The sequence below is a fragment of the Podarcis tiliguerta genome (assembly GCF_965153285.1).
Source record: "Podarcis tiliguerta genome assembly, chromosome: 11".
Lineage (NCBI taxonomy): Eukaryota > Metazoa > Chordata > Lepidosauria > Squamata > Lacertidae > Podarcis > Podarcis tiliguerta.
The window spans coordinates 62,333,876-62,350,351 of NC_139544.1; the positions used below are offsets into that span (position 1 = coordinate 62,333,876).

Here is a 16,476-nt window from a genome sequence, read left to right on the forward strand (position 1 = left end):
CCCTCCCACAAGAAGCAGAGATGGCAGCCAACCTGGTTGGCTTTTAAAGAGGATTAGACCATTTCATAGAGGAGAAGGGGGTTGCAGATAGCAATCCTTCTAAAGACTGCTACTTCCTGGAGACCGCAGGGGGAGAGAGGGCTTTTGTGCTGGGACCCTGCTTGCAAGTTTCCCCCAGGCAACTGTTCAGCCAGGGTGAGAACTCAATGGGCCACTGGCCTGATCCAGCACAGGACCTTCTTGCATCCATTGTGGCCATTTCAGTGTTGCGTCAATGCTAAATGCCTCATACAGTCATACCTCAGGTTACAGACGCTTCAGGTTGCGGACCGCCAAAACCCGGAAGTACCAGAACGGGTTACTTCCGGATTTCGGTGGATGCGCAGAAGCGCTAAAGCGCGCTGTGCGCAGAAGCGTTGAATTGTAACCCACGCATGCGCAGACACGGGTTTTGAGCGCTGTGGGTTGTGAACACGTTCGCAAACCGGGTGTCCACTGTATTTGGAAAATGCCAGGCCTCTCCTGCCTCAAGGCAAGTCCAGTCACCATCTTGCCTGTTTGGCTTCTTCCGCACATGGCGCAAATGGCCTGCAATGCGCTTCCTCCGGCTTGCAAGGTCAAGAGGTTCCCCAGAGGTCATCCACTCTGCCCCCGCTCTTCCCAGGCGATTCCCCTGCGATCCACGTTGCGCCGTGTCCACTAATTTGGCACAAGCGGCTCTTTGATTTCGCAAGGCTGTGATCAACTTGCCAGGGGAAGCCCAGTCCCTCACGAGTCAGCCTGCCCCCGAGTTTAGTCACCCGCTTTGTGGGGGGGGGGGGGCTTGGTCTCCAGTCCTTGGACTGCGTCCCGGGAAACGTCTCTCTGTGAAACGGGCATTTATTGAAACCAGATTGTGGGAGGAGCAGTCTGCGCCTCCATCGCTCTCCTTTTGAACACTAAGCGCTCTGGAATGAACTCAGCAACTTCGAAAGGAATCTTTGCCTGTTGTCTCCTCCATACAGCGAGTCACAGAGGGGCCAGGAGAACCTCTGATTCTGCTCACAGTTTCCCCATAGGCCTTAGCTCAGGCCCGTCTCATAGAATAGTACAATTGTAGAATTGGAAGGGACCCTGGGGTCATCTAGTCCAACCCCCTACAAGGCAGGAATCTCAGCTCAAGCATCCATGACAGATGGCCGCCCAACCTCTGCTTAGAAACCGCCAAGGAAGGAGAGTCCATCCCCTTTCTAGGGAGTCTATTCCACTGTCCAGCAGCTCTTACCATTAGTCAGTTCCTCCCAAGGTTCAGTCGGGATCCCCTTTCTTCTCATCTGAATCTTTGGGTTTGGGTTCTGCCCTCCAGAGCAGGGAAAAAATAAGCTTACTCCATCTTCCTTGAAGGCTTGTTTGGGGTGGAGGCTGCTGTACTCAGTTGGCTTGTTTTAAAATAATCATTGCAGTGTCTCCAAAAAAGCACTGGACATTGGAAGGTTCCTTGTAATGTATTGAGCCCCATATTGTCTACACCAGGCATGTCCAAAGCCCGTTTCAGGGGCCTAATCTGGCCCACCGGTCGATTTAATCCTGCCCCCGTGCCAGTATATGTCCTGGGGTAAAATCCTTTTAAAAAGCTTGGCAACCTCAATGCTAGGACCCTCGTACCTATGGGACCGCCTCTCCTGATATGTCCCACGGAGGACCTTACGGTCTTCAAACAAAACCATCTTGGAGATTCTGGGCCACAGGGAGGTTCGGCTGGCCTCGACCAGAGCCAGGGCTTTTTCGGCTGTGGCCCCGATCTGGTGGAATGCTCTGCCACAAGAGACTAGGGCCTTGCGGGACTTGACATCTTTCCGCAGGGCCTGCAAGACGGAGCTGTTCCGCCAGGCCTTTGGCCAAGGCACAGCCTGACCTCCTCCTTTGGTAATCCTCACAGAACTCTAGCCCAATGGTTGCCATTAATTTGATTTTGAATTGATCTTAGAATGAATTGATTTTAGAACGCTGTGTTACTTTTATTGTTAGCCGCTCTGAGCCTGGCTTCGGCTGGGGAGGGCGGGATATAAATTATTATTATTATTATTATTATTATTATTATTATTATTATTATTATTTTAAAAAGCTCAACAACTTTGTTTGGCCCTCCCGCATGTTCACTTCATCAAATCTGGCCCTCTTTGAAAAAAGTTTGGGCACCCTACACAGACAGGCAGCCAAGGAGCCTGGAATGAACTTGGGTGTCTTGTTTACTTCCACACATCCTTATTCACTGATGTGAAAATAAGCAATGATGCCCTTATTAAACTGTGGGGTGCAAGTGACCTTGTTGAGGTTGCCGTGTTCAGGGTGCTGTGATCCCAAGCTACGACTTCTGCAAAGATGCAGATCGAGCACCAAATTCCCATACCATATTTGAAAGAAAACACAGTGTAGGGAGTGTTTTTAAGGACCCTCCTATACTGGGCTGGTCCAGTCCCAAACCTGCCACCTCACCAATTCGGGATCTTCCACTTGTGCGGCGGCAAGAGGGGCCAGATCCGGCAGATACAGCAGGACAGGCTGGAGAGGACACAACTCAGGCCTGTTACGTTCCCTGTTTGTTTCGTTCCTGTTTGTCTTGTGGGGCCACGGCAGCTCGAGAGGTGAGCGGGTCAATGGAGCGTGCTTTCTGTAGCCATGGTGTGTCCCCTGGGAAAGTGTAGCTGGAAACTGGGGCAAGAGGACGAGGGCGAGAGAGCAGGATATTAGGAAGAAGGGTGCGCTGCAACATTTTGCAACGGTTGCCGCATGCACACGTGGTGTGCTTGTGCATGCGCCAGCCGCAACATCCCAGCCCCCCTTTAGCACAGCTGTGTACAACCTGGCGCCCTCCAGCTGTTTGGGAATACAACTCCCATCACCCCCCAAATGGCCATGCTGCCTGGGGCTCATGGGAGTTGTAGTCCAGCGCAGCTGGAGGGTGCCAGGCCGCTTTAGCCTCCCCAAGAAATGACTAAGTTCATGGAGGGACTGTGCCAAATGAGCCTAGTCCTTTGGCTCTATGGGTTCGTCGGCTCTACGGAGTTTCCGTTTAATTTAATTTATTACTCTGTACGGCATTTATATCCCATCTTTTTCTCCAAGGAGTTCCATGTGGCAAGCGTGGTTCTCCACCTCCTCATTTAACCCCCACAATAACCCTGTGAGGTAGGCTAGACTGAGAGGCAGCCCAAGGTCGCCAAGTGAGCTTCATGGCTGGGTGGGAATTCGAACTCGGGTCCTAGTCCAGCACTCTATTATTTTTTACTAAATGTCTTTCCCTCCCTTCACCATAGCGGCTCCTCCCCAGGCTAGCACTACCACAAAGCCTAGTAAACTGATCCCTCTTGGACCCTTGTGGACAGGGGTGACCCTTGGCTAGATGGGCTTTGGGTGCCCCTTCCCACCCTTTGCTTCTCTGGGGCTCCTCCTTTGCCTCTCCTTGGCCCAAAGCCTTGACGGAGCAGGAGATGCCTGGGAGCGAACCCTGAAGGTGGCGCAGGTAGCAATCGAGGGAAGTGCCTTTGTTTCCCGACTCCAATTCCTCCCTGTTCCAATATTTGCTCGTGGAGATTAGCTGTTTGATTTTCCATGCCTGGCTCCAACGTGGTCCAAGCCTGCCAGAGGGTTCACACACCCCTTCCAGCTTTTGGCAAACCAGCAGAGTGGGTTTCATTCTGGGATGCCCCCGCCCCTCAAAAAACTTCCATTCGTTTATTCATTTCTGATATTTGTAGATCGCCATTATAGATCACCGCTGATGGACACGAAGCAGTTTACAGTCAATTAAGCAGTTCCTTTACCATTTAGGACAGTGTTTGAGACAAAAAAAAACCCCACAGGTTAAAAACATTAATTCCATAAATAGGCATCATAAAAATTACTGTATATTATGCTCTATAAGACTCACTTTTTCCCTCCTAAAAAGTAAGGGGAAATGTGTGTGCGTCTTATGGAGCGAATGCAGGCTGCGCAGCTATCCCAGAAGCCAGACAGCAAGAGGGATTGCTGCTTTCACTGCGCAGTGATCCCTCTTGCTGTTCTGGCTTCTGAGATTCAGAATATTTTTTTCTTGTTTTCCTCCTCCAAAAACTAGGTGCGTCTTGTGGTCTGGTGCGTCTTATAGAGCGAAAAATACGGAACTTAGAGCAAATTGTATTAAATTAAAATATTGCAAGTCACTTTGAGTTGCTGTGGCAACAAAAGCGACCAATAAATTTAATAAACATTAATCTTAGAACGGCAGAGTTGGAAGGGACCCCACGAATCCTTGCAATGCAGAAGTTGACGGTTAAGAACAGGTATTTAAAAACTAATTTAAAACCAACATGAAAACTAAAAACACAGATTAAAACCCATGCCAACATTCTACATGGGTTTGCCTAGACAAAGATGTTTTAAGCAGGTGCTGGTACAGTGAAGGCTGTATGAGGAACGGCTAAGGGAGCTGGGCATGTTTAGCCTGGAGAAGAGGAGGTTAAGGGGTGATATGATAGCCATGTTCAAATATATAAAAGGATGTCACATAGAGGAGGGAGAAAGGTTGTTTTCTGCTGCTCCAGAGAAGCAGACACGGAGCAATGGATCCAAACTACAAGAAAGAAGATTCCACCTAAACATTAGGAAGAACTTCCTGACAGTAAGAGCTGTTTGACAGTGGAATTTGCTGCCAAGGAGTGTGGTGGAGTCTCCTTCTTTGGAGGTCTTTAAGTAGAGGCTTGACAACCATATGTCAGGAGTGCTCTGATGGTGTTTCCTGCTTGGCAGGGGGTTGGACTCGATGGCCCTTGTGGTCTCTTCCAACTCTATGATTCTAGGATTCTATGATTCTATGATTCTAAGGCGCCTGCCTGGTGTCAAGTGGCAGGGAGTTCCAAAGTGTAGGTGCTGCCACACTAAGAAATGACAAGTATTGTGCAGCCCATCTGTAGGTGTTCCTGTTGTGTGCTGCTCGTTTTGAGAATTCACCCACACCCCAAATCAGGGCTGGACCACCTGCCTTATAGTATTGTCTCTTTTCTCCCCTTTTTTTCCCCGGCTCTCAGATGCTGACCCTTGTCTCCTGTGTCGGCAGAGTGGTGGTCCTCTTGGCGGCTCTCTCGGTGACCACGTCCATCACCATGTCAGGAGAATGGGGAGAAGAAGGTGAGCTGACACCTGCAGACGAGGATCTCTCTAGGGCAGGCAGTCCCCCAACTCGGCCCTCCAGATGTTTTGGGACTACAACTCCCATCATCCCTGCCCATTGGTCCTGTTAGCTAGGAGTGATGGGAGTTGTAGTCCCAAAACATCTGGAGGGCCGAGTTGGGGGATGCCTGCTCTAGGGCTTGGAGGATTGTTTCGCAGGGTTAGAGCCAGGGAGGTAAGTCTTAGCAGGATCGGGGCCAAGGAACAGGCCAGCTCAGAGTGGTGGGAAGCAGGGACCAAGGGGAAAGCAAAATGATCGAGGGCTCTCTTACGAAGACAGGTCTCAGTGCTGGAGGGTCGAGTTGAGGGATGCCTGCTCGAGGGCTTGGAGGATTGTTTTGCAGGGTTAGAGCCAGGGAGGTAAGTCTTAGCAGGATCAGGGCCAAGGAATAGACCAGCTCAGAGTGGTGGGAAGCAGGGACCAAGGGGAAAGCAAAATGATGGAGGGCGCTCTTATGAAGACAGGTCTCAGTGTTTGGGACTTCTTAGTCATTTTGGACTCACAGCTGTGCATGGAGGCGCAGGTTAATTCTGTGTCCAGGGCAGCTGTCTACCAACTCCACCTGGTACGCAGGCTGAGACCCTACCTGCCCGCGGACTGTCTCGCCAGAGTGGTGCATGCTCTAGTTATCTCCCGCTTGGACTACTGCAATGCGCTATACGTGGGGCTACCTTTGAAGGTGACCCGGAAACTACAACTAATCCAGAATGCAGCTGCTAGACTGGGGACTGGGAGTGGCCACCGGGACCACATAACACCGGTCTTGAAAGACCTACACTGGCTCCCAGTATGTTTCCGAGCACAATTCAAAGTGTTGGTGCTGACCTTGAAAGCCCTAAATGGCCTCGGTCCTGTATACCTGAAGGAGCGTCTCTACCCCCATCATTCTGCCCAGACACTGAGGTCCAGCGCCAAGGGCTTTCTGGTGGTTCCCTCCCTGTGAGGAGGTTACATGGAACCAGGCAGAGGGCCTTCTCAGTAGTGGTGCCTGCCCTGTGGAACACCCTCCCAGTAGATGTCAAGGCAATAAACAACTATTTTACTTTTAAAAGACAACTGAAGGCAGCCCTGTTTAGGGAAGTTTTTAATGTCTGATGCTGTATTGTTTTTAATATTCGGTTGGAAGCCACCCAGAGTGGCTGTGGAAACCCAGCCAGATGGGCAGGGTATAAATAAATTATTATTATTATTATTATTATTATTATTATTATTATTATTATTATTCAGAGAAGCTCGATGGCTTTCAAGGAAGATTAGGCAAAATTCATGGAGGAGAGAGCTATCAATGGCTATGCTCTGCATCCACAATTGGAGGCAGCAACACTGCTGAATATCAGTTGCTGAAAGCCACAGGAGGGCAGAGCTGCTCTTGTGCTCCTTGAGTCCTGCTTGTGGGTTTGTTTGAGTGTGTATGTGGCTTTTCCACAATGCGCTGTCCCCAAAGCAGCTCACAGCAAGCATTCAAAACAGCCAAACAGAGAACAATGCAAATATGCAAAATGCAGAACATGCCTGCGATTTCAAAATAACGAAAATCAACAATTGGCAAGCGCAGAAGACATTGCAGAAAAGCTTAAGTACGTGAATTCGAAGCAAAAATGAAAGCTAGCTGACAATGAAGTTTCTGGCCCTGGTCTTGCTGCATCCCAAGGAGCCCTGCTTAAGTGGCATTCGAAGAAGAGGCTTTGATGGCACGTGGCTGGCATACAGGCTGGGCGGCAAACCTCTGGCTCTCGCATCTCTCCTCCGGAGGAGGCTGGCAGCACCAAAAGGCGAATGTCAGGGTGGGGGGCAACGATGGCAAGTCTCTCCCCCGGCCTCCTGAACGGTACCAACGGCTGGGGCAGGTTTTGCTGCCCTTCCCACTGGTTGGCTGCTGTGAGAAATGGATGGTGAAGTCAAAAGGCCATTGGGCTAATCCGTCAGACTCTTCTTCTGTTCTGAGGTTCTTAATCTTTAAACTGGGCCCTTAGTGCCTATTCTGGCTACTGGGTGCTTTCCGGGGTCCCCAGCAGAGAGTCGTCCCCCCCCCCAGCCTTGCTCCCTGTAATTGGGGAGATTATACTTGGCTTTTCTCTGCGACAGCGTTCCCAAACCGGTGCCCTCCAGCTGTTTTGGCTGCAGAGAGACGAGGTAGAAGGACTCACCTGCCTGGCATGCATGTTATGTTGCTGACAGACAGATCTATTGGCCAAGTTGGCAGCAGCTTCTTCCTTTTTCCCGCGGGGGCAAGTGAACTGGCAGCCCCGCAAACAAGCCCCGGCGCTGCCTCACCTTAGGCACAGCAGGTTGGGGCTTGTGAGTCGGGTTCTTCCTGTTACTTGACGTACCTTGCAGGTATCGAACAGGAGAGCAGCCCTGTTCCTTTGTCCTCCGATTGCCTTACCTAGCACAGGGCTAAAGCTCTCTCAAGCAGCCCAAGAGACCACAGAGATTGGTGGGGGGAGATGATTTTTTTATTTCATTTCATAATGTCTATAATCCAGAAGACTGGTGACCGGGAGCAAGACTGGTGTCCTGAATGGGGTCACTGTGCTCCTGAAGGACCAGGTGCGCAGCCTGGGAGTCATTTTGGACTCGCAGCTGTCCATGGAGGTGCAGGTCAATTCTGTGTCCAGGGCAGCTGTCTACCAGCTCCACCTGGTACACAGGCTGAGACCCTACCTGTCCACGGACTGCCTCGCCAGAGTGGTGCATGCTCTAGTTATCTCTTGCTTGGACTACTGCAATGCAGGGAACCAGGGAACCAGGCAGAGGGCCTTCTTGGTAGTGGCACCTGCCCTGTGGAACTCCCTTCCACCAGATGTCAAGAAAATAAACAGCTATCTGACTTTTAGAAGACATCTGAAGGCAGCCCTGTTTGGGGAAGTTTTTAATGTTTGATCTTTTATCGTGTTTTAATGTTCTGTTGGAAGCCGCCCAGAGTGCCTGGGGAAACCCAGCCAGATGGGCTGGGTATAAATTATCATCATCATCATCATCAAACTGAGAGAACAGTTGTAGCAACAGATGGAAGTTAAAAGATGAAAAGCAGAAGTATAAAATAGGCACGTAGAATTAGGGATATGGGTCAAAATAGTGAAATCTGAGTAAAGAATATTATTTTTACCTGATTATCAAGTCTAGTTCCAGATATAGTGTCAGGCTTGTGATGAAGGCTGTTTGGAAAATTATGGTTCCATTGTATATGGAATTGAAGGATGGAGATTAATATTCTATCTCCAAAGAGATGGACTCTGAATAACGTTTCAGGGCTTTATTAAGGCACATTTTGGAAATATATTCAGCACACACAAGTCAATAAAGTTCCTCAAAAGACATAAATATAAGACAGCTTCCAATGCTGCTCAGGTAAAATACCTCCTCTCCCATACGAGGAGGATTCAGTTTGTATCCTGCCCTCCATCTGTAGATCTCAGGGCTGTTCACAACATAAAAACACAAGATAAAAAAAAAAAAACCACATAGGTGGAGGTGATATCCCTGCCAATGTTTGGGTGTGGTGGTGGTCAGTTGCTCCCTCTGGACTCTGGCCAAAGTCAATCAGAACAAGATTTGGACTGTTCTCTAACTACACAATGTGCCACCGTAGCCCCTTTTCTTGGGGGAAAGAGGGGGTCTCGCCCCCCCCAAATGAAGGAACTCTGATCGCCTCTGTTCCAGGCCACATGTCCTTTCCACAGTCCCATCACTTTTGAGTTTGGGCTGTGCTTATCTGGGGAGGCTCTTTGCCAAAGTGCTCATCCTTCCCAAGAAATGTAATACAGTACAATCACAGGGTTTGGTTGCAAGGGGTCTGTGTATACCCAAAGATCGCTTATATCCAAACCCTGGGAGGTGAGGAGAGAGAGCATCCCAAACTTTCAGAGACCATGTGCCCAGCGAGGCTTGCCAGGAAGCGATGTGGAGAGCTTAAAAGCTCTTTTTGTGCCGGGCGACCCAAGCAGAACTGGTGCAAAAGAGCTTTTAAGCTCTCCCCCTTGCTTGGGGAGCAAGGCTTGCTCAGCGTGCCGGCTCTGGGATGTTTGTGTGAGATTCCTCACCATAAAAAAATGGGATGTCCCAGTTGTTCTGGTCTCCTTATGTTCATGGGCCTCTCTTCCAGGGGTGACGTATGCCCAGCTGGGGAACGAAGTGATCCTGACGTGTGCTGGAGCAAGTCCCGGGTAGGTGTCTCCAAGCAGTCGTGGTCCCTTCCAGAGGGATCCTGCAAGCCCTCTGAGTGCGGGAGGGGAGGCAAGGACCACCTTGGGACGGGCCAGGGTGGTTTTCTGGGCCCCTCGGCAAGGAACACAGGGCATGTTTGCAGACAAGACGCCGCTGCCTCTCATGCATCCTCACTGCGGCTTTCTGGCTTTCAGCTCCTCGGTGGAATGGCGGTGGAATGGAGGCCCCGTCCTCCCGGAAGACTCGGTGGTGCAGGCCGGACAGCTTCTCCTATCCCACACCCAGCTCTCCTCCGAAGGGGTCTACAGCTGCCACGACACCAGCGGGGTCCTCCTCAGCTCCACTGTGCTCCGTCTCGGACGTAAGTTAGGGTTCGGCTGCACCAGAGGTGGAGCGCAGTGGGTGCGGTTGTCCCAGGTGCCATCCCTGAGGGGAGTTGACAAGATCCCAGCTGGGCCCAATTGCGGCCACACCAGATCACACACCCCGGCCTGGCCACTGTGGCAGAGCGCACCCCCCAGCCAGGTGCAATTGCCCGGCCCCTTGGGAAGAGAACGGGAAGGAGGCAGGCGAGCAAAAGTGGAGGGCGGTGGGAATGGGTGCCACACGTCCCATCCCATCCCTCCCTGTGGGCAGTTCTCCCGGCCCCAAGTGCCACAGAGGCTTCCTCCGCCGCTGGGCTGCACAGGTTCCTGGCAAGGTGGGGGAATTCTTGGGAACGAGGACGGGGTGGTTAGGGACATAGGAAGTCCCATCGAACCCAGAATTGTCTCCACCGGCTAGAGTTTCAAGCAGAGTGTTTCTCCCAGCTTGAGAGATGCTGAGGATTGAACCTGTCGGAATATTCTGGAAGAATCTTGAAAATGGTCTTGAAGAAGTTGCTAGGCAATGGAGAATTTCCCCAGCAACAGGTGCCTTTATTAGGGCATGTGATCAACTATGTTGCTTTATTTGTTTCTATTTATTTACCAATGACCAGCGTAAAGTTTTGTAAATACAGTGGATGCTCGGGTTGCGAATGTGATCCGTGCGGAATGCACGTTCGCAACCTGCAACGACGTCTGCGCATGCGCGGGTTGTAATTCGGCGCTTCTGTGCATGCGCGACCCCCAAAACCCGGAAGTAACCCGTTGCAGTACTTCTGGGTTTTGGCGGGTCCGTTACCCAAAAAAACGCAATCTGAAGCGTCTGTAACCCGAGGTATGACTGTAATAAAGATTCTGGGAAACAGAACCAATTTTTTTTATCCCTGTAATGGGAATTTTGCTAAGAGATGGCTAGAATGCTGATGCTGTAAAGAAGTAAAAGATGTAGGAAAACATTTCTGTAAAAGGAACTCTGCTGCGGAAAGAAATGACAACCCAAAACTAGATTCTCACACACCAACAGAACCCTGGAGATGCTGTTAACAGTGAGCTGTGGCCCTTCCCCGATTGCTGGGCTGACCTTGAGCTTTTGCCAGGAGGAAAGGGCTGGTCTGGGGTGCTAGAGCTGGCAGCTGGGCCTCGCCTGAACTTAGGCAGGAGACGGGAGCCGTTGGAGGAAGACCAGACATGCTCCCTGCCCTGGTTGTGCCCTTATTCCAAGCCGCACCTTGCTTCTCCCGCAGACCTGCCAGGGAAGCCCTCCATCTTCTGCACGGCACCAAACTATGAGGACGTTTCCTGCTTCTGGGCTTCCACCGTCGAGACCTTCCTGCCCACCAGATACATCACTTCCTACAGGTAAGGCCTCTGGGTCTGCGGAAGGGATCGGGGCCTCGCGTACCTGCGCCACAACTAAGAACCCACCTCCAGCTGGTGTGCAGCATGGCAGATTAGTTCGTGTGTTCATAAAATCACGGAATTGTGCGGTTGGAAGGGATCCCTGAGGGTCATCTAGCCCAACCCCCTTAGCCCAATCACAGCTAAGACTTCCTGACAGATGCCCCCCCCCACTCTGCTTAAAACCTTCCCACGCAGGAGACGCCACCACCTTCCAAGGGAACTCTTATCATCAGGAAAGTCTTCCTAACAGTTAGTCGGAATCTCATTTTGTGTCATTTGAGTCCACTGATTCGGGTTTTACCCTCTGGAGAAACAGAAAACATGCTGGTTTTATTGGAAGATGGCTCTCAGGATCCCCAAGGAGAAGGCTTCAGGCACCAGGCCTGCCAGCAGACCAAGTTGTCTGCAAACATGACACAAAGCCCTGCTGTGTGGGAATCCCTTGCAGAGCCAGGAGACAGTCAGGTTTTGCATGTCAGGAGTTCAGCCTACACTCGAGTAGGACCCTGGCAGAGAAACATGCCCGACTGGCATGTTCTCTCCCTCCTGGTCTTTTGCTCAGGAGCTTCAAAAGCTTTCTTCTGCCCTAACATAACAGCGACCGATGCCAACAGACACACTTAGGGATCCACAGAGTCTTCGCAGCTTACGTAACAGACCTCAGCAACTCAGCATTTTGGCTAATCTACCTTATTTACATATAAACACACACAGAGCACTGCAACATGGCTCCCTCTCTCTCTAGCATCAGACAGAAAAAAGAGAAAAAGACAAAGGACAATAGTCCCACTTCATGGAACATAGTAACACAAACATCCTGTCTCTGTCACTTCCCACTCTGTGGAGTCAAAACATACACTGTCATGTGAAAGACAACAATCCTATGACTGCAATCACGGAGCAGGAATTCTAACAGTGCATCCACAGCAGTGACCAGAGGAGGAATGACCGCTGGGAGGATCGCCGAGAGAAGAAACGCCCTGGTGCATCTGCAGCAACACAGCTAGACACCTTCCTCTGCCTCAGCTGCAACAAAACATGTCTCTCCCTTATCGGTCTCTGCAACCACTGCAGGTGCTCTAACTCCCCAGCGGTTGGTCTTCACCCCCAAAGACACACTCCTTCCTCGTCTCCTGAGACAGTGGGATGCCAACAGTATCCTCATGTCCTCTCTCGGTCCTCTCTTCTTCAGCCCAAACCTCCCCAACTCCCAGAAGTATTCCTCCTAAGTCTTTGTTTCCAGACCCTTCATTTTCATGGTCTGCCTCCTCTGTGATGGTAACGCTGATCAAAGGAATGTCCAGGCCAGGGCAGCTCTCTTCACACACTTGGACCCATTTCTCAGTTATTGCAGGCAGAGTAGAGGGATCGGGTGGGAGATAAAGGTTAGGGTGGGGCGGCAGAATCCTGGCTGGCTTTCCTCCCTCTCCTTGCATTCTGACATTCTCCTGCCCTTGCAAATGCTGCGTTCTTTTCCAAACCTTGCTGGCTGGCTGGCTGGGAGGCCCTTCCCCAAAAAACACACCACGCGGCTTTCCATTGCTTTGTCCAAATCGATACTCACCAAGAAGAAGAAAGATTTGTGTCTTTCCAGACGAAGGGGAAAGTGCTGCCTGGACGGAAAGGGAGGCGGGGGCCCCTGATGTCTCCACCCGACATTCCAGAAGGGTGGAGTAACCGAGAGGACGGTTCCAGCCCCACCAAGTCCACCGCAGGGCGGGAGGGGGGAAGGGGGGCTGAAGCCCCTCTGGCACCTTTCCGACACAGTTAGCCAAGCCGTAAAGAACCCAAAGTCACACTCCCTCCCTATTAAAAAAGTGAGGGGTAGCTCCCAGTCGTGATGTATGGAAGTGAGAGCTGGGCCATCAAGAAGGCTGATCGCCAAAGAATGGATGCTTTTGAATTCTGGTGCTGGAGGAGACTCTTGAGAGTCCCATGGACTGCAAGAAGATCAAACCTATCCATTCTTAAGGAAATCAGCCCTGAGTGCTCACTGGAAGGACAGATCCTGAAGCTGATGCTCGAATACTTTGGCCACCTCATGAGAAGAGAAGACTCCCTGGAAAAGACCCTGATGTTGGGAAAGATGGAGGGCACAAGGAGAAGGGGACAACAGAGGACGAGATGGTGGGACAGTGTTCTCGAAGCTACCAGCATGAGGGAGGCAGTGGAAGACAGGAGGGCCTGGCGTGCTCTGGTCCAGGGGGTCACGAAGAGGCGGACACAACTAAACAACTCAACAGCAACAACAACAGCTCAAGGGACCCAGCAGGAAGATCTCTTGTGGTGTTCTTCAAAAAGGGAGCGCCTGGCTGGAGTTGACTCCTCCCCCCCCCCCCCAATTTTTTAAATTCATTTTATAACACAACCAAACAACACAAACAGAAAAACAAACAATACAAACAAGTTTTTGTCTTATCCTTATTTTTTCTAAACATTGTTAGGTGGGCTTCCCCAAGTCCCCCCCCCATCTGATTTTCATTTTACCTCATCTTTAGCAGTTTACATTTATCATAATTTTTAACCTTTTTTTATCGCGCTTACTTTTACCATAAAAATCTTCACATTTTATCACTCAGAAATAATACTATTTTAAAATGCACTATCTTCTACTTCTAACCCTACAGCCTTTATCCACTTCCAAAGCTATTCTAAGATTTAAATACTAACATATTTTTCAAATATTCTTTAAACTTCTTCCAATCTTCTTCCACCATTTTTTCCCTCTGGTCTCAGAGTCTCCCAGTCAGTTCGGCAAGTTCCATATAGTCCGTCATCTTCATCTGCCATTCTGGGGTTGAATCCTGGCCCAGACAGCCTATAGGAAGAAGGAAGCAAGCTGAGCCCCCCCATTCAAGGCACAGGAGAAGCCCCCCCACTCAGTAGCTGCTCCTGAGAGTCAGAAGAGGGAGGTGGTAGCTGGTAGATCTATATCATCTATCTATCTATCTATGAGGGTGGGATTTCATTTTCCTCCGTAATAACAGGGCAACATCTTTTACCTGATCCTATGCTAGCCCAGCTGTCAGTGTAAAACGTTAACAACCCACATGTCGCGATAAAACACAGGTCTTCTTTCTTATGACAGCAGTGAGACAAATCCTGTATTTTTCTGCTTGTAAGGCGAGGATTTCTTATTAGAAAATGACATGGAAAATTTGGGGTCGTCTTATACATGGAGAGTGCAGAGGGTGGACTGGCGACTGGTTGCTGCCGTGAGCAGGAGATTGTCATCGGCGAAAGGGCGGGTCTTTGGTGACCGCGGCAAGGGCTGCTGTTGATAGGCTGGCGCTACGGCATTTGGGGGTGCGATTGACAGCTGCTGGCGGTGATCGGGCAGTCGATTGGTGGCTTTGGCGGCGCTCATTATTTTCAGCGTTGGTCAGGCGGGTGAGTGATTTTAGGCACCCACCCCCCAAAAAAGCTCAAAAACTGTGGGCAATCCTCCCCCCCAAAATACTCATCAACTCTGCATGATCTCTCCCCATTTTCTCAATTAGTCCCCCAAAATAGGGGGCATCTTATAAACAGGAACGTCTTATAAACAGGAAAATATGATCGTTGCTTCCAGTTGAGGGGCGGGCAGCCCCCCCCCCCCACCTTCAAAACCTGGACCCAACAAGTGTGGAATATAGCACTTAAGTGGTGCTTAAACTCATCATCAGAGGATGTAAGAGGAAGAACAAAGAAAGATTGGCTTGACTCCATATGTTCTCGATTTACTTCGTTTATTACCAATAATACTGTAATTTAGCAGTCATTATGGAGAAATTATCTTAATGATTTAGATTGAAATGTGCCCTGTGGATGTGAGCTTAATCTGTAATGTAAAAAAAATTCTGAGCTTGCTTTGATGCTCACAAGACTTAACATCTGTTGTAAGACAACACTTTATGGTTTGGTAAAAAGGTAAAGGTAAAGGGACCCCTGACCATTAAGTCCAGTCGCAGATGACTCTGGGGTTGCGGCGCTCATCTCGCTTTATTGGCCGAGGGAGCCAGCGTACAGCTTCTGGGTCATGTGGCCAGCATGACTAAGCCGCTTCTGGGGAACCAGAGCAGCGCACGTAAACGCCGTTTACCTTCCCGCCAGAATGGTACCTATTTATCTACTTGCACTTTGACGTGCTTTCGAACTGCTAGGTTGGCAGAAGCAGGGACCGAGCAACAGGAGCTCACTCCATCGAGGGGATTCGAACCGCCGACCTTCTGATTGGCAAGCCCTAGGCTCTGTGGTTTAACCCACAGCGCCACCCGTGTCCTATGGTTTGGTAATTGTTTTTAAAATTTTCGATCTGAGGAAGTCCGTTCCAGTGGCAAACGGTTCTTGCCATCAGAAAGTTATTCCCAAAGTTGAGATGGAATTTCCTTTCTTGTGAATCCATCACGTGTAAGGCAATTCCAACTCAGCATTGGGACTGCCACTAAAAAGGCCCTGTCACAGGTCAACGCCAGCTGGGCTCCACCAGCAGGACCTCCCCATTTTATTTTATTTTCATAAATTTTATTTCAGTTTTCAAAAATTTACAAATACGCACCTTACCATCACATACTTCCAATACAAATACATATTAGTCTTCCCTCTCCAACCCTTTTGTGGTTTCTTATCTCATTTAAATATTTAACACTGCATTTTTCCACTTTATTCCATTTTAAAGTTATTCTACAATTAATCTTGATAATACTTTTAACTGCTTGATTTGAGTTGACCTTACTAATGACCTTACTTGCATGCCATGATTTTTCAAATATTCCACAAATGTTCTCCACTCTTTAATAAAAAAAATAATAATTCCTCTTGGTTTCTTACCACACCCATTTATTTTGCCATTTTGGCATAATCCATCAATTTAATCTCTTGATTGGAACAAGATACTCCTTCCACCTTGGGGCAAATACCATTCTGGCTGCGGAATACAATTTTTGGTTCCCCCAAAATGAGGTCTTGCAGGCACTCCAGGCCAGCTGATTGCCAGAGAAATTGCTTTTTAAATGCGCAGGGAAAGGAAATGATTCGTCTGACAGTCATTGTGATGCTAGGAGATTGGCAGGTGCTCACCTGCCAAACTTGGCTGGTGGAGGAGTTAAACATCTGGCTTCCCAGCCAAATCAATCTAGAGGGGATCTTGACTCCCCTGTGCCGTGCATCCACCTCTGCCATAGAGCACACCTGGAGTTTAGAAGGCATGTGGGCAACCTTTTGTGGTGTTGGGCAAGCCGGGCACTGACATGCTAGCCCAGTGGTACCCAAAGTGGGCTATAGCAGCCCCTCAAGGGCAGCGGGACTACCCAGCAGGGGGCTAAGAGGCAGAGAAAAATTGAACTTTGGAACTCGCTTTCTCAAGAAGTCCCTGGA

At 49.8% G+C, this 16,476-nt stretch overlaps 1 protein-coding gene and 1 long non-coding RNA gene across 8 annotated transcripts in view; one reads left to right on the forward strand and one right to left on the reverse strand.

Annotated features, from left to right (window-relative positions):
- The window catches only part of LOC310659622, a 325,082-nt gene that overhangs the window by 237,939 nt on the left and 70,667 nt on the right, over window positions 1–16,476 (reverse strand). The window lies entirely within an intron of this gene.
- The window catches only part of IL11RA (interleukin 11 receptor subunit alpha), a 140,739-nt gene that overhangs the window by 102,025 nt on the left and 22,238 nt on the right, over window positions 1–16,476 (forward strand). For all 7 annotated transcript variants that reach the window (XR_014502795.1, XR_014502796.1, XM_083403045.1 and 4 more), the window contains 4 exons: window positions 5,046–5,145; window positions 9,294–9,354; window positions 9,550–9,716; window positions 10,965–11,079. Coding sequence is in view for 5 of the 7 variants with exons in the window: in XM_083403045.1 (XP_083259171.1) it covers window positions 5,046–5,145; window positions 9,294–9,354; window positions 9,550–9,716; window positions 10,965–11,079 (443 nt within the window). In the remaining 2 variants the exon portion in view is untranslated. The remainder of the gene's footprint in view (window positions 1–5,045; window positions 5,146–9,293; window positions 9,355–9,549; window positions 9,717–10,964; window positions 11,080–16,476) is intronic.